Source organism: Gossypium raimondii, chromosome 13 (assembly GCF_025698545.1).
Source record: "Gossypium raimondii isolate GPD5lz chromosome 13, ASM2569854v1, whole genome shotgun sequence".
NCBI classification, from domain to species: domain Eukaryota; kingdom Viridiplantae; phylum Streptophyta; class Magnoliopsida; order Malvales; family Malvaceae; genus Gossypium; species Gossypium raimondii.
In genome coordinates, this window is record NC_068577.1 from 313817 (window position 1) to 332356 (window position 18540).

Genomic DNA, 18540 nt, shown 5'->3' on the forward strand with positions numbered 1-18540 from the left:
TAAATGAAAAGTTTTGAATAGTCCAATGATCATTTTGTAACTTTTTGAAGTTGAGTGACCAAAACGTAAAATTACTAATAGTTTAGTGACCTTAGATGCAATTTACCCTAAAATGAAAAAAAAATGATCCACTTCCTTGCTTTCTCTTTTTTTCTCCTTTTACATCTACTTTCTTATCATTCGTTTAAGACTATATATCTATGTCGCCTATATAATTTATGTAAATCCCCTTTGGTCAAAGCAACCAACATATTGTCAAGAATTAAAGAAAGCATCAAAATTAAAGTTCCATAAACTTCAAGCTAACCTTCACCATGTAGCCAAGTGGATTGGAAAATTATACAAGTGATTAAATAAAAATTCATTGAACTTTCTCTTGAAAGAGATAGCTCTACCATTCAAGAAAATAGTTTTTGCAAGAGATAATGGCCCATAATAAACTATCGATCCTCTAATGTAGAGAAGTACTTATTTTTTAGGGCAGTCTTAGTCAAGTTTAGAACTTGTTGAGAATGATCAATCTTTTATTACATCCAATATCAAAGTTCTCATGCTTGAACGTTTCTCTTTTTTTAGTAGTCATTTCGAGCTATAATATTGGCTAATTGACTTCTAATGGATGGTTTAAAGAACCAACTCAAGAATTATTGGTTTTTTTTTTTTATTTCCTGTGTTCATTTTAGTCCGAAATTCACGGTTGTCTCTCTTAATAATGTTATCTCTAAAGTTTGAACTTGGGTTCTCTTCTTGAGAGTACAATGTACTCATCATTACACCCGACATTTGTTAGCTACGTTTAAAAAGAAAAGGAAAAGTGAATAAAATTTTGGGTATCATATTTCCATTTGGTTCTTCAAATGTTGGAAACTTGGCATAAAGACCTATTCAATTCAGCCAAGTAAAATAGCTCTCTTTTTTTGTATTTTTTGGATAAAGAAAACCCTTTCAACATCCACTCATGTTACCATTCTTTTCCTCCATCTTGATGGTTATTTAAGCTAAAAGTTCTTCATAACTCTAGGTAGCCTTTCCAACCAAATAATAATACCAATCTTTTTTGTTGCAATGCAAAAATCCAAAGGCTCTTTTATTTTCCACATTTTATGTATTCCACTTTTTAATGAAAAGAGGATTAAAAAAAGAAATTGAGGTGACATTTATTTAAAGCATAGCAAAGCACTTGTTTCCCTCATTGCTTACTTGAAAAAAAGAAGGGTTTTGAGTTAATTTCCTGACCAAAAAGCCTTCAATTATTAAACCTCATTCAAAAAAAAGTTTTGGTCAAAGATGATCTCTTTATCTCCTTCCAAATTGAATCTCCTTAAACCACTCCTGCATTCTCCTTTATAGCTTTTCTCCTTTTGTGGTTTGATTATTTCTTTTCTTATTAGATTAAAGTAGAAATTAGTATTAAAATAGAGATTATGCACAATGAACAAATCTATTTTATAATTAGAAAAAAATCTACTTAGACACAATTAAAGAGTGAAATAAATGATTGTAGGTGTTGATATTTAAATTTTAAAATTGATTATGTTGATCACTAATAAGTGTTGGGTGTAATGACAATACGTTAAATTGTACTTTATAACTAGTCAGATTAACGGTGATGGTAATGTAACATCTTATGATGTGACGTCTTAGAATAGTTAGTAATCAATGATTCTGGGCTTCCTCACGTGCACCTCACATATGTTTGGCAAAGGTGGGTACTATATGAGGTTCGCCTCTAGTGAGGTGGATACGCATGATTCGCTAGAGGGTCGACTCTTCGCAGGAGGACACGTGTTAAGCTTCACAAGGGGCACGTATTGGAGTTTGCAATGTAGGTATAATAGCACTTTTAAGAAGAGAACACAAAGTCAAACCTTAGAGACAACATTGTTTGGAGAAACCCCAAACACAAACTGTAAAATGAACATGAAAGATAGAAAAAGTTGAAGTAAATCTCGAGTTAATCCATATGACCTTTGGTCACAGCTAATTGCTAATTTGCTAATAGCTTTAGAAGACAGCATAGACTTTAATGAGGAAAGAAATTTTAGTTGGTGGGTTTTATTCTTCCAAGTTCAGAAAAATGCTTACCACATGATTTAGCTAAGTATATTTGTATGTTTAAAGAAAAAGGTAATTGACCCTTACATCTCAAGCTCTTTTTTCTTTTTAATTTTACCCTATTAACGGATTTTATTTTGTTTATATAATTCAAGAATATAATCTATACTATTATATTATTATTTTATATAAAAGAAAAACCCAAAAGATCTAGGAATTTTTTATAGGTAAATTTTGGAATTAGTCACTCAACTATGAAAATTTTAATTTAATCACTAATGTTTTAGATCATTCCTATTTTGGTCACTCGGTTAGTGGAAGTGATAGACATGGCCTTTGTTAATCGGTATAATAACACATTTAGTTTTCAATACTTACACATTCTATCAATTTAATCCTCAAACACATATAATTAAATATAGATTATACTTGAACATACAATTTCAACTAAAAACTTCAACATAAGTCTTAATACTTTAACTACAATTCCAACTGTCAATCCACGGATCTTGTGTATACTTTGTCGTCTGGCTTAGTTTATGATAATTTTGTTTCCAATGTTCCAAGTTGTTTAAATGGCTCTAACTGAATTTCAATAAAAATAAATTAAAAGAGCTTGAATTATCAGCCCCTGCTATGAGTTGATTATGATGACAATTTAACTATACAACTTTTTTGTTTGGTTCAAATTATAGATGTTTTGTAAACATTAACTGAGTTGCAAGTTATGTTGTTCTAAGTTGAAACATAATATAAATACACATGTAAAATATTAAAAAAAATTAAATCAATATAAAGTCATCCTACATTAATGCATTTCCGACCAGTAAGTGTTGAATACAGGACAAAACACATTGCACTCCAAAAAAAACGCAAATTCAAACTTTGAAGATGATATTATTGAGAGAAGCAGCCATGAACTCCGAACAATACCAAAAAGATAATTCAATGCATTTCCTAACCTTTCATAGAAAGTTATGAAGCATAACAACCAAATAACTGAATACTATCAAATCTGCAAAAATGGGGTTCTAGAATCTTCAAAAAAAAAAAATCTAGAAAACCTAAGAGCCTTGAACATTGTCACCAACTCAGTTTCAAGAAAAATATAACTCATTGCTACAGCTAATCTATAATTCAAGGTTCAAACTCAAAAACTCAAGTACAATTACAATTACCATGTCCTTTTCAAGATCAGTAAAGCCTTACCACCTATTATTTGGTGGTTTAACTTTATAAATACGAACTATCCAGTTAGACGTCGTAAATGCCTCTTCCAAGTGTTCTAGTTTAATGTCTTTATTCCCGATTTCAACACCTCGAGCTCGATCATAGCTGCCGTATCAAGAAGCAATTGTGGGTATTTTTTTTTTTAGCAATGTAACTATAATAGACATGTATTGTGTGGTAAAGTACCATGGGCAATTTAATCCATATACATTAAATTAAAGAGTAAATTGGTCCTTTCCGTTAAAAATTTTATCTATTTATTCTGTTAAAACTAACGTGGCTGACAGAATAACCAGTGACATATGACGTGCCATGTGCACCTCATATTGACGTACAAGGTCCAATTTTCAACAGCAGAAATGGATGGAATTTTAACAAAAAGACTTATTTGCTCTTTAATCTAATGTATAGGGACTAATTTTCTCATTTCTTAAGTAGAGGGGTAAAATGCAATCTAACTAGCCTACATGTTGCTTTTACCTATATTGTGTGCATATTTGATATTTTAGTACAAGCAAGTTGAAAATGCCAACTTACCCGGGAGGTTTGCCATATTCTGTCATCATCTCTCCGAACCGATAGTACGATAGCTTGTACCTAATCACATAAGTACGTATATGCATGAAGAATTTAGAACACAGAGGCATTAGAGAGTGCTAAAGTATGAATATAAACCATCTGAGAACTTACATGAGGCAGTTCAACATCTTAGGAGCTGCACCTTTGTCAACGCGATATTCCCCATTAACGAGGTAATCAGGTTCCTTGATTACGGGGAATACTCCACCTCCAATTCTCACCATCCACAAAAATCTGTTTCACAATAAAATGTAATTCGAATACAATTACATTAGTATAGATTATAAACTTAAATGTAAATATTGTCTAGACAAATGACCATTGACAATGATTTTCAAATTCTAGATGGTGGCATGTATAGTTAATAACAGATATGGCTTCCTATTCTTTTTTCATCTTTCTCAGCTCATGTTGGGCAGATTTTTATACAATCTCTTATGTTAGGCACACCAGACATCTACAATACCCGGACTTGGGGATGAGTGCCAAATACAGATACATGTCTAACATGAGCATGCTCAACTATCCAAATATGAATAGTGCGAATGTTAAAGCAAAAAATCAAGAACAATGAACCATTCAATGCATCTTTCACAAGGCCTAATGTTTTGCAGATAGACAAAAATAATGAATGGAATAGGCGAAAATGATTTCCAATCTTACTTGTTAATATCATCAGATGAATAACCCGTAACACCTCCGAAGACAACTAAAACATAATCCACATCAAGTGATCTTATTATCTCATATGCCTCGTCTTCATAAGATGACATTGCACGCCCCACAGTAGCAATATGTGTATTATTCCAAGTGTTGTTATCAACAATAACAGTTCTGTTTCCCATGGCAGTGATTTGATACCCGTAATCCCACCAAGACATCACCTTAGCATCCGGGGGAGTATTTTGCCGAAGCCAAAAGTATGCCTCACGATAATCATCAAAGATAACTCTATTCCCATGAGCACCTCTTGCAGCCAGCACAATTGAAGGAGATGAATAAGCCTCTGAAGTGACCCATGTACAGTGGGTAGCATACCTACTGAGCAAGTAAAAAGCACCAAAGAGCAATGCCATAGCTCCATTTTTCTGGAAAGGCTGGGATTGATCGAGTGAAGCCTATTTGGAAAATAAACAAGATTGGTTATTTATAGGGTACACTTGCAAACAAACCAAAAGGACCTAGAAACATAAACTCCATGCATTTTCTCAAAACTCTTCTAGCGGTCCAAAAACCATTAGGACATGTATATATAAAACTGCATATGATGAATCAGAAGCCACAAGGCATTAATACAAAAACTGGAATTCAATGTTTTAGAAGCTTTTTCAAGAGACTAAGAAAACAAATGACAGTCAATGGCCATTAATTTGGGGCAAAAGCTGCTGCTTGATTTAAGAAACAGTTATCTGATTATTAAAAATAAAGCATTACTTGCTAAATGGAGTTGGAAGTTTGCTGTTGATCAGAAGGATTCTTTATGAAAAAGAGTCATTATGGCAAAGTATGGTTCAGAAATGGCTTCCAGAGGAAACACTCAGATCAACTTAGTTGACACTAAGTACTTCATTTTACTTCCTAATCTAGAGTGAGAATGATTCATAAGACAAAATATATAAGACATGGAAGAAACAGATAACTAACTTTTGATGCAAGAGCAGAGGCATCTGTTATCCATGTTTCTCAACCATATTATCATGAACTTAGGAATCCAAATAATACTAGTTAGCTCATAAGCTTATTAGAGAGAATATTACTTTAAAAGCAATAAATAAAGAACTCGAGTTCTCTACAAAATTGATCCACAAAACAATATAAATAAATATCATTTAAGCATGCGGCAAATATAAGTTCAATCCAGCTTCCCTGTTTTAATTATATATATGTAAAGAAAAGCAAGTTCAAAACTAAAGAAACCTTTAAATAAGCTACCAACTGTGACGTACTCAATCACCAAAATATGGAAGTTAACTAAAATAGAAGGAAATAGTTGTCAGAATTTATATTCCATTAGTCACCTTACTACAAAATCCAGAGAAAAGTAAACCAATGGATCAATTATAAATATCTAGAATGTCCTTAATTAGTGCCATTAATGAAACTCTTTCCATAATCTTTTATGGCACAAAATCTAAGTGATTTTGATTTACATAACTTCTACCCTATAACACTGAAAGCGTAATGTCACACTGGGATGGAAAGGAGAAGCAAGAAATAGAAAAGTGCAGGAGGAATCGGCAAAGGACCTTCTTCTATTTTGGAGCTTTGAGCAAAATAGATATTTCCAAAATAACTTGGTAAAAGATACAAAAACGTTAAATAAAAAATAGGAATCAGAACTAATAGAAGCTACTTCGGGCCTTTCGCCGGATTGTCTGTAAGCTGTGATTTCAAAATCACAATAAAAATGCAGTAATTGATGGAAAGAGCTCCCACAAACAGCTTAGTGGGATTATTAGGCCTTACATTAGTAACAACAAGCTTCCTAATCAAGTTCTCTCATTTCACACGTAACATTAGAAAATGATAGAAACTCTCTAAGAAAAGTTCATTAAATGTCCAAAGTAACTAAATGATGCTACTGAATATGCCGGAAAAAGGCAGAATAACTGGCTAATTCAACAATAATGTCTAAAATAAGTCATTATCATCAATGCATTACAAAGCCATTCTGTAAACAGAGTAATAACAATAATAATAATAATAAATGAAAAAAACAATGGACCCTTACTAGTTAGCAAAGAAAGTGCATTAAAACCAATTCTTATTACTACAAATGTCAGTGTTCTGGGTCTTTTTTTCTTAGACAAAGGACCACAAGCATTGTTATTTCAGTAGCATAAACTCAAATCTAAGGGAAAAGCAGGCATATTCATGTCAAACAACTGAGGGAGAGATATCATAACAGTAAAACTAAAGCATTACTAATTTTACATGCATTACAAGAGACAAACAAGCAAAATATCAGAGGAAGGGAAGAGAAATAGAGAGACAATGGCAGGAAAGGATAACCTTAGAAGAGGCCTTTGCACTGCTAGTTCCTTTAGTGGAACCAATCTGGGCAACCTTGTTCTTTGACCTCAACAGAACAGTCAAATTCTTCACAGTGGCAGAAACAGCAATAGCACTAATAAGGCAAACTGCAGGTGTAGCAACAAGAATCAACCGAACCATGACACCAGCAAAATACATGCTTGTGAGACCATACATGACAATAAATATAGTGGCATCTGACAACCGTTTGAAGCAAAAGTAAAGACCAGCTGGGAAAAGGAAAAGCAGGATATGGAAATCAAACATGAAAGATGACCATGCTGTTGGCTGATGCTCAGAGACAGATGCAATAATGGGGATGTGATCCTTCGCATAGGTTGGATCCAACAAAGAGTAAAACCTTCCTGTCCATGGTGAAATATAGCCAGATGCCATGCCTACTCCCAAAGCAATACCTCCCGCAGCTACTGCACAGGTCACAGTGATACTCAAAAACTCTTGAAACAATTTCGTGTCACTAAGCATGTGCTTCACCCAATCCAAAAAGTAGAAAACCTGCACAAGTAGTCCAAATGAACTAAATGAATGTTTTTATTTCCAGCTTACCACTAACTTCATATTACTAAAGACAAATTTCCCCCCATTTTCAAGCACTAATTGCTTAAAGTCTTAAAACTACTAAAATACTACCACAAGTACATTTGAAGAGACTAAAAAGAAATGAAGCTTTGATATAATGTGCAAAACCTGCATCAAGAAGAAGACACCCATGGCAGCCATATGTTCACCAGATTGTACATGTTGAAACCCAACAAATCGAATCTGCATTGCCAGCAACATTCCCAAAATATACATACAATTATAAGCAACATATAGCCTCATGGAATACCTCCCAGTTATCAAAAGCACCAATACATAAAGTGGGATTAAGTTAATAATAAAAACGTATCCTCCCCAAGCTGAAACCATGTAAAAATAACCAAAAGCCGAAGCTAAACCCCAAGCCAAAGAACCCTTATTAACCGCCTTCACGAACAAATAAAACGTGAAAAGCAAAGCGAAAATGGCAACTCCTTCATTATCATAAGAGCCAGCTACGGACCTAGATATGTAACCAGGACAAACAGCAATCAAAATCGCAGCAACAAGCCCAGCCCCAGAATCCCAAATTTCTTTCCCAAAGAAATAAGCAACAAGGGTCGTATTCGAAGCGAAAAACGGAGCCGTTAAAACACAGACTTCACGTATATGGACTGCGAAACGAAGGAAATGAAGGAGGCGATAAATGAGGGCGGCGGTGACCATGAGACCAGGGTAAAGAGTACCACCCACGATTCGGCCTAAAGGGTACCAGCTTTCATAGTCGAACCAGTTCCAGAAATCGTAGAAACCATGTTGGGTAAGATACAGGGTAGTACGGTAGTTGAAGTAAGGGTCGAATTCATGGATCATGGATTCATAACGGAGGACAGAGAAGAGACGGGTAATGAAGGCTAAGATGTAAACAAGACAGAGGATTGAGACTCGGATAAGGAGTTCTTGTTGCTTTGTTTTGAGTTTGAAAGGTTTGAGGAGATCTGATGTGGAAGAGTTCGACATCGTTGGGTTGCTGCAGATTTTGGGTTTTGGATTGTTTTAGAAGATCATGTCATGAAAATGGGGGAAATGTGGTGAAGATTCAGCAAATGGAAGGGAGTGTTTTGAGATATACTATACTTTGTAGTTGACGTAGTTCTTATCGAACTGCTCTAAAAGTCAAAGCCCTTTTTGGGTAATTAATAAAAGGGAAATTTTTACCTAAGGTCACTAAACTATTAATAAATTTACGTTTTGGTCACTTAACTTCAAATACTGATTGTTTATGGTCGTGATCAATGGATTCCATCGAGTAGGGGTTGGGTTAAGTGTAACGTCGGTACCGCTGTTTTTCATTCCAATGGTGCTTCATCGTTCGCCCATAACGGAAGCTTCATTCACGGTTTCTCGAGTTTGCTTCCTAGTATTTTGAAGCCTGGTATGGCTGAGCTTATAGCTATTCGTGAACTACTCTCAATCTGACTGTCAAGCTGTTATCATGGCTCTTATTTCGTCAAAGCTACATCTTTCTGAATTTGGTGTCATCCTTTAGGAATGTGCTTCACTGAGTTTGTGTTTTCAGCGTTTGTCCTTTCGGTGGATACGGCTAACAGTCGATAATGCGGCTCAAAAACTTGCGCAAGTGACCTTATTCTATACATTTCGTCAAACGTGGGAAGACTCCCCACTTTCTTCAGTGTTTTTTAGATTTGGACCGTTCCATGTCCAATACCAATACCAATAACGCTAAGTGCATAGGATTGGGTGTACGGCCTAAATCTTTTAGCTTGAGATTAATATTCGGATAATGTTAAGGTCTGCTTTTGTTTTTGCCTCTTATTAATGAATTCTACTTTCGAAAAAAAAATTATTTTTTTGTAACTTTATAATAATTTTATAATTTTTTAATATATTTTAAATTTTTAAAAAATCATAAATATCACTTACACTGAAATGTGAAATGTGATGAAAATAACAAAAAATTTATTAAAGTTAATGGTCAAAAGACTACTTGAGTATATTTTTACATGTCCAACAACCAATTGAGTTCAAAAAAAAATGTGAGGACTTAATTTAAGTAGAGGTGCTCATGGGCCGTGCCGGGCCCATAAAAAATTTTGACCCGGCCCGAAATATGGGCCTGAAATTTTGCCCAGGCCCGGCCCAAGAAAAAATCATAAGCCTGGGCCCGGTCTGGCCCGGCCCATTTTTTTAATAAATACTAAAAAATTATTTTAAAAATTAAAAAAAAAGTATTTTAAAAATATTTTAAAATTAAAAAAATTTAAAAATATTTTAAAAATATTTTAAAATTAAAAAATAATAAGAAAATATTTTAAAATTAAAAAAATTTAAAAATAAATATATTTATTATATCGGGCCGATCCCGGGCCAAAAAAGTGGTGCCCGAGGCCCGACCTGTTTTCTAAACGGGCCTCGTTTTGTTGCCCAAGCCCATATTTTGGGCCTATATTTTTACCCAAACCCTCTCATATTTCGGGCGGGCCGTCGGGCCGGGCCGGGCCGCCCGGCCCATGAGCACCTCTAGACTTAATTGATTTCTCGAAAGTTGAAAGCCTTAAACCCTTAAATCTTTATTTCCTAACTAAATTCATAATTTTTTTTCTATAACACATGGAAAAAAATTGTTACTTATAATTTGGTTTGTTGAATTATAATTGTTTTTCCAGTTTGTTATTTAATTTTTTATTTTATTTTAGCACTTGAATTATCATTTTCATCCTCATTTACCCTTAAAAGAAAAAAGATACCATGAGAATGTAACACATGGCCCACTCTTATTGGACACTAAAAATTTTAAGAAAAAAATGAAATGAAAATGATAGTTCAAATGTAGTATAAAAACCTTAAAAACTTAACTTTTTTTCTCCAAATCCTTTGTTTCTTCTTTTGTTTTGCTCAGCGACAATGCAAGTCTTCAGGCTAATTATCTCCCACCTTTTTCTCCATCCCACCAACTCTTTCTTCCATTCTTCTTTTCATTCATTTACCACTAATAATTTTTTTTAAGAAAGTAAATAGCTCTTTGTCAGCTTCTTAATCTATTTATATTTTGAGAACATTTCAGAATAATAAATTATTTACAAGTAAATTTAAACCTGTGTAGGCTTAGGTTTTATATGTTTTTTTATTTGTTTTTTCATTGTTTAATAAGTTTTCATTTTTGAAAGCTTTTGTTTGCTCTTGTAACACAATTTTTAGTCTTATGCACGTAATCTTAATTTTACAAGTGATTTTAGGGGCAATTTTACTATTGTCCTCTCTAAGTTGGTAAATGCTCGTTTCTTTTGTCGATTTTTGCTCGCCGCTTCAGACTATCCAATGCTAATTTTTTTATCGTATTAAGTGCTTACAATTACTCCAGATATGTCGTGCTTAAGTTATAACAAAACAAACTATCAACGTGTCATAATGTTCTATTAAAACCTTTATTGTGATGATAGAACTTATCATTCACCATTTACAACGAGTATTTGTTATTTTTTTCTTGAATTATATAATTTCATTTATTGAATGAATTAATAAATTTACCTTTCAAAAAAATATCAAAATAAGAAATACATACATCAAGAAAACAAATATAATTCAGAAATTGTATCGTGAAAATACATATTAGACCTGTCCATGGGCCGAGTCGGGTTCAGGCCGGGCCCAAAAAAAATTTCGGCCTGCCTCCTAGGACCAAGCCCGGCCTGGCCCGAAATATGGGCCTAAAATTTTGCCCAGGCCCAGCCCGAAAAAAATCATAAGCCCAAGCCCGGCCCGACCCAGCCCATTTTTTAATAAACATTAAAAAATTATTTTAAAAATAAAAAATAAAAAAATATTTTAAAAGTATTTTAAAATTAAAAAATAAAAATAAAAAATATATATTTATTATATTTGGGCCGGGCCAAGCCCGGACCCAAAAAGTGGTGCCCGAGGCCCAGCCCATTTTTTAAACGGGCCTCATTTTTTGCCCAAGCCCATATTTCGGGCTTATATTTTTACCCGAATCCTCCCATATTTTGGGCGGGCCATCAGGACGGGCCGGGCCGCCCGGCCCATGGACAGGTCTAATAAATATACACTACTTTTAAAAAGAAAATTACAAATTTACATTTAGAAATAATAGGGTTTCTATTTTAGTATTATAATTTTTATTATTTCTCAAAATACGGCTATTTATTATTAATTTTCATAATCTTTTTAACCTGGAATTCTATGTCCATGGGCGTATATGTTAGCCTAAAATGTAAATAAAATTATTTTCAAGGCCATTGAGGTTAGGAAGGTGGAAAAGTAATTTAATCTCGACGCTTATGTTAGCATGTATGTATAAATTTTTTTTTTTTTTTTAAATCTCATCGTACCCTCCCAAACTCATAAAATGTGCATGCCAATCGAGTTAAGACTCAATCGACATATGTACAGATGTATTTTACGAAGCAAAAAAGATGATTGATTTATAAAAAGTTGTTCCATAAAAAACACATGGATCAAGGGTTAAAGGAGGACAATCCAAATGAGTAAGGGGCATTCAAAATCTGGTCTACAAAGGTAGCTACTGATGATATGATTGATTTTGAAAATATATAGCTACAAATTTTGTGTTTGGAGAAACTGCTCATAATCTAATACTCATTTTACAACAGGCAATACAAGGAAGACTAAACACCTACCATACACATATACATTATGGGAAGGATTACTACTGAAAAGAAACTAGAAAAGGATCGAATGTTACCGGGTGACGGGAGAGTTTCACTCTCTTGGTCGAGCAAGCCAGAGGGAACTAAGAGCTCGTAATCTGGAGAAGTAATCATGTATCGCAAGAAGTGCACGAGCAGACTGGCGAGTTGTCAATATCCGGTGCATTTGTTGTAGGGTTTGCTGCCGTAGATTGTCCGCCTGATAATACTAACGTATTAGTAAACAATGACCCAAAAGCGAAAGAAGACGCAATATAAGGGTTCAAGAAACTTCCCCTCCACATTAAAGTAATACCAACAGATCAGTGTCTCAGTTTAAACTACACTTGTAGTCACCCAACAATTGATAACTTTCTTTTTTGATCACTCGATTATGAAAAGTTACAAAATAATCATCCAACTATTCGATTTTTTTTTCCTTTTTGGTCACCATTCATTAAATAACAAACAAAAAGATGATGATGCAACTTTTAAAATTGACATAATAGCAACTTTTAACCCTCAATATTCATACATTATGTCAATTTGGTCTTGATTCTAAAAAATTTAACCCTCAACATTTACACAATGTGTAATTTGGTCTTTTACAATTTTGCTTTTCTTTGTGACATTCACTTAAAAGCTAAATTTGATAAAGAAAATATACCAAAATGAAAGCACATGAAAATCCAAGATGATAATTTTCATAATTTTATTATTCTTTTAAAACTAACCTTCAATGTCACAAAGAAAAGCAAAATTGCAAAAAAGACAATTAAAAAATGTGTAAATATTAAGGGTTAATTTTTTCAGAATCGAGACTAAATTGACACAATGTATGAATGCTGAGTATTAAAGTTGGGTAACCATTTTGTAACTTTTCATTGTTAGGTGACCAAAACAGAAATTTATTAATAGTTGAGTGACTACCAATATAGTTTACCCTCATATTATCTACAGAAAACTTCAAGTGACTCGAGAAAATCTTCAAAGTTTCCCGTTCTCATTTAAACTAATTACCGAGATCATCATTACCGGTTCAATGCCTTCTCCAAAAAGTTTCAAATAATGGGCAAAAAAGGGATGGAAGAGAAAAGAAAAGGCATTACCTGACAAATAAAACCCTCAAGAGTTCCTAGCTTTCCCATGGCCATGGCCATTTGACCCATATAGTTTGCTACATTCCCAGTTGAGCCGGAAGAGCCTAAGGATCCAGTGGACAATGTCTCGGACAGAGACTGCTGCAATGCTTCCATACCTTGTGATAATGCATCTTCAGCCTGCTGGGAAGATTGTTGCAAGTTGCTAACTCCCACCAACTGTTGCTCTGTCAAAGGCTCCAATTGGTTTACAAGAAGCTACATGCATAAACATTCAATTCTAAGATGACAAATTATAAAGAAAACAAAATATTTAAGTAATACGAGGTCAGGAAGATATTGAGTTACTGACACTATATAAAAAAGTACATGAATCAGAGTTATGCATAATACATGAGCATGGCAGTCATACGGGGCAAGAAAAGATCCGAGGAACACGTGCCTAAAAAATTCATATGGCCTTACCTTTAGAAGCTCAGATGACCGAAAACCACCAAGCCACAAGAAACACCTCTCGGCAGGTGTCTTCCACATGCCTGATAACAAATGGAAAACATCTGCCTTAGCTACGTTGCTCTTCAGCCTAAAAATTTCGTCATAGTGAGCCATAACACCGTCAACAATAATACGAAGTTCTGCATCGCCTGCATGAGAATTTACTGCCATTCTCAACTCATTAATTTGTCGATTGTGCTCTTCAAGCCACCTTCCATATTCTACATCAAATGTCATGGCACCTACAAAGAAAAGAAATGACCGAAACAAATAGTGAAACTGATAAATACATAACCTCCACCATCACACTCCAAGCATTTGACAATTTGGTAAAAAGACCTTTCCAGTCCCTTCAAATTTTGAAATTGAGCAAATTAATCCTTCTTAAAAAAATCAGAGCAATTTACTCCCTGTCAGTTTTGAAAGTAAGCAACTAAGGACAATTATCACGACACTAATTTCTTACATCAATTATACATAATTTTGATTGGTATAATAACAAATTTAGCCCTCAATGTTTACATTTTGTCAATTTGGCCTTAGATCTAAAAAGAATCAACAAATTTAACCTCAAGTTTTACGCATTTACACAAATGTTCCAGGTTAAATTTGTTAAATGAAGACCAAATTAATAGAATGGATAAACTTTGAGGGCTAAATTCATTATTATATCAATCAAAATTATGTATAATTGACCAAAAACATTAACATCATGATCAATTGTCCTTATTTGCACACTTTCAAAATTGAAAGGACTAAATTGCTGTAATTTTTTTGAGATGGACCAATTTGCTCAATATCGAATTTGAGAGGGACTGGAGATGCCTTTTTACCAAACAATTTCATGATACGCATGCGATGTAACAAAATGGGGGACAACATGCAGCGTCCCTACATAGCATGGTAGGGGTGTATATCTATATATTCCCGGAAAAAGCCTTGGGCACTGGCCTGCCCTTTTTTTACTAGCACTTATCTAGTCATGCATTAATGGAACCCATGTCTAGTATATGGTATTTTTATTCTGAAACGAATAAATTCAATTTTATGTAATCTACAAAGAACTTATTTTAACCGTAAACGTAAGTGCTCAAGAGAAGGTAGGGGAAGCACCAATTGCATACAACATGATGGAAATAAATAATATTACCATTTCCACCCAATGAATGACTTTGATCTCCCGAGCTTGATATGAAGATACCCTACAGGGAAAGGCAGCATCATAAATAATACATGCATGAATAAATAACTGAGTACACAGTGCCTGCGATGAAGGACCAAGCTAACCTGCTGTCGTGCCCGCTGGAGCTCCTGCTCAAGTTGTGTCAACTTCAAACGACTGCTCTCCAGCTGTTGCACATATGCCTACAAATGGAGAAAAAGGATAATATGCCTCAATATAGGAAATTAAATCTACAAAATCCCCAAAATACCATAGAAGACTCGTGTCATCTACCATGCATTAACTTTAAAGGGAAAAGACATACTTTCTTCCTCAACCGGCTTTTTCTTGCAGCCTCACGATTTTGAGCAAGTCTGCGAAGAATCTGTAGAATATTATCAACCAAAAATCACCAATATGACCAAGCTATTATCCATGCTAATAATGAAGTGTCTAACCTTTTGATCCAAATTACTCTTTGATCGGTCACTTGAATCGGAAGCTGCAACAGCAGCATTCAGTTTTTCACTATCAAACTGCACAAAAGCAATAAAATCTGAGACCGGCAAGAACAGCAACAATTACAACATACAAAACTTGTCCCACTACAAGATCTTAGATACATGGATCAAATAACAATGTGCTCTACTTGGGACTGAATTTAAAATAAGATCAATAAAAGCTATACCCTCAGATTTTTTTCATCTGTTTCTGCATCTGTTGAGATATCAGTCCTCGGACTAGCATCAGCCATATCGGATTCCCCCCAGTTTTCTGTATGACCCCTAGATATGGAGACTGGACCTGTCTGTTGACCTCTTTCCAAGTGCAATCCCTGAGATTCGACTCGGAGGGCAGATGGATTTATAGTAAATGAATTTGGAGTCTGTTTCAGGCGATAAAGAGAGTAAAATAAATAACTGAGCATACATGATACAACAAATAGATTACTTGCTCATTAAGTTATAAGAGAAACAAAATCCACCTTATCCAAAGTGCCAATATAGCTGCGGTCGGTAGGAAATGGTTGGCCACTTGCTTTTGCAGAATTAAACGCACTGTCTGCATTGCCACATGTAAAGCCGAGATAAAGGTTTGCCATCCACACCCTCAATTCTAAAAGCTGTGAAATTGTAAACTGAAAAGAATAAAGAGGGAATTTACAGAAGGTTATGAAGCAGTGACTAATTCCCTCACCGTGGATGCTCTCAGAAGACGTAAACAGCTGGCCTCGAAATGTGCTCTATTCCCATGAGCAGGGATCGAACCCCTAACCATGTGGTTAAGGGAAGAGGTTAGCAACCACCACACTACACTTTGCGATTGACTCAGGTGTAACTGTTAGATGCACGTATGTATCTAAATGGGTATGTTCAATCAGTTATAAGTTTTTTCGTGTATTTGGAGGAACCTTGGAGGGTCATATCCTCATACACATCAAACATAGATGAATAACATACAACTCAACATCGAACATAGGAAAACGGAAAATAGAAAATGGAGACATTTCCAAATACAACCTCAGTCTCACATTTCTACGAAGAAGCAAATCAAGATTTGCAAAGGTAGACTATCGAAAACCGAACATCCAAGCAAAGAATACAAACACCGTGGCCTTCCACAGATTAAATTTAAAACATATTGCCCATCAATGCCATGGAACAAGCAAAACTCCTAAATACCATAAAAGCACTAGCTAACAATTTAGAAGACTATACTAAAAAAAAGGAACTTCTTGAAGGGTATTTGAAGATAATTTCAAACTTTTTTGAGGACTCATAACCCTGTTTAACACCAATACCATGTAACAAAAGTCACTAACAAGTGTGCTCTTTGGGCAAGTATTTCTAGGCCTCTTCACACTCTATGAGCTCAAAAGTAAATGTATCAAAGAACACAGCTTCATATATAGCAAACTCTTTCAAAAACCAAAACCAAATAATAAGTGTAACGGACTAAATTTGCAGCAACCTAAAATTACATAAAAAATCAAAAACCCAAATTAGAGAAACCCTTAAAAAATCCAAATTGACCGCCAAAACAAAATCATACCCAGAAACCAAAATCAATTAAAAAAAATCAAAATGCATAAAAAGTTTCAACTTTTCCAAAGTAAAAGAGTAAAAATTAGTCAACTTTCATGATTGTAATCCAAAATGATAACTTTAAAACAGAAAAGTTTAAGGACGACAAAACTCACCTGGTGAAATTTTGAGGAGGATGATGATGAGGACGAATATGAAAATTGAAGACTTTGAAATTGAAAGTATTAATATCAGTAATTACTTTGGATAATGATATTCCAATCTGTAGACGTCCACTGAGAAATAGTTCCACTTCCCGAGAGCTAATGGTTCTTTAATTTTGCCTTTTCGATTAAGGAGTACTATTTTTAGTGGGTCACATTGACTTTACTTTTTGGGTTTTTTTGTGTATTTTTTTTCCTTCTGTTGTCACTGTAAATAGCGCAGAGATACAGACAGAGTAAAGAATACAGCTATGCTTTTCTACACTGTTTCTGTAAGAAAATTAGCTTTGGATTTCTGTCTCCGGTTTGCATATGCTGTTAGTCCCTATACTTTGAGCAACTTTTAGATTTAGTCCCTATACTTAAAAGTTTACTATTTTTTTATTTAAAAATCACATTCCAAACATTAAGATCGTAAGTATTTTCTGTCAAAACTTGTCAATTTACAATTTTGATTAGATTGTCATCATATGACGTGGCATATGATTGATAGAAAATAAGTATATTGAACTGTCAATTTTTATAGAAACTTCCAACGATGATAATGATTGGACTAATATTTTAAATTGAAAAAGTAAGACAATTTAATTTTTAACTTTTAAAGTATAAAACCAAACCTCAAATTTTACACATATATAAGGACTAACAACATATTATGCCTAGTTTTTATATATTTATGTTGAGTGGAACAACCATGACTCACACGGTGTTAAAATTTTAAGTTGTTAATTGCTTGTACCGTCAACTTAGAATAAAAGTGTATGAGAATCACTATTGCTTAGAATTATGAAAACTGTGTAAATAAAATAACGTAAAACACAGGTTTGTTTACATAGTTCGATTTTTCTATATCTGTAGAGCCTAGTTTACTATCCAAATATAGAGATCTCACTTTTATATCTAAATGTCTAGAATTAGACATAGTCCCTCCCCAACCCATAAATAAGAGGATAATACGTTGTCATGCACTTGAACTTACGTCTTCCTTTATTAGCACCAATGTTCGTACCAATCGAATTAAAACTCAATTAAAAGAATGTTTTAATATTATATATATATATATATACCATATTTTATATTTTTATATCAAATATTTTATAATATTTTATAAGAGTAAATATTAAAACCACATACAAACTCTTATTAAACTCTTACCAAAAGACCTTTATGCTAGCAAATGTGTAAAGTTAGTGTCATTTCGGAAATTTTTTAATTTTCAAATCGATTGATTTTAATTTTTATATTTTTCAATTTACAAATTTTAGTCTTAACTCAAACATAATGGTTAAATCTATTTGGTTAAATTCAATAATTAGTCATATACTATACATACAATTACAGATTTAGTCCATATTCTCCAATTAGATCCTTCTAAGTCTCTATACTTTTTAAAATTTGAAATTTAAGCCT

At 33.9% G+C, this 18540-nt stretch overlaps 2 protein-coding genes across 7 annotated transcripts; both read right to left on the reverse strand.

Moving 5' to 3' along the window:
* Positions 1-2923: 2923 nt before the first annotated feature.
* Positions 2924-8567, reverse strand: LOC105782692 (dolichyl-diphosphooligosaccharide--protein glycosyltransferase subunit STT3B). The gene is made up of 6 exons (XM_012607606.2): positions 7606-8567; positions 6877-7413; positions 4528-4982; positions 3976-4098; positions 3823-3882; positions 2924-3390 (listed from the first exon to the last, which is right to left on the reverse strand). Exons 1-6 carry the CDS (start codon positions 8455-8457, stop codon positions 3261-3263), a joined length of 2157 nt encoding a protein of 718 aa, XP_012463060.1. The 5' UTR covers positions 8458-8567; the 3' UTR covers positions 2924-3260.
* Positions 8568-11982: 3415 nt separating this feature from the next.
* Positions 11983-17307, reverse strand: LOC105782693 (transcription factor TGA2). 6 transcript variants are annotated; one of them, XM_012607610.2, is made up of 11 exons: positions 17083-17307; positions 16080-16152; positions 15868-15998; positions 15571-15768; positions 15341-15418; positions 15208-15267; positions 15008-15085; positions 14871-14922; positions 13691-13962; positions 13235-13483; positions 11983-12345 (listed from the first exon to the last, which is right to left on the reverse strand). In XM_012607610.2, exons 3-11 carry the CDS (start codon positions 15982-15984, stop codon positions 12199-12201), a joined length of 1251 nt encoding a protein of 416 aa, XP_012463064.1. In that variant the 5' UTR covers positions 15985-15998; positions 16080-16152; positions 17083-17307; the 3' UTR covers positions 11983-12198. The 6 variants fall into 6 exon arrangements, with proteins under 6 accessions (XP_012463064.1, XP_012463061.1, XP_012463067.1 ...); XM_012607607.2 differs by having other exon boundaries at positions 15868-16005; XM_012607613.2 differs by having other exon boundaries at positions 15868-15944; positions 17083-17304.
* Positions 17308-18540: the final 1233 nt, after the last annotated feature.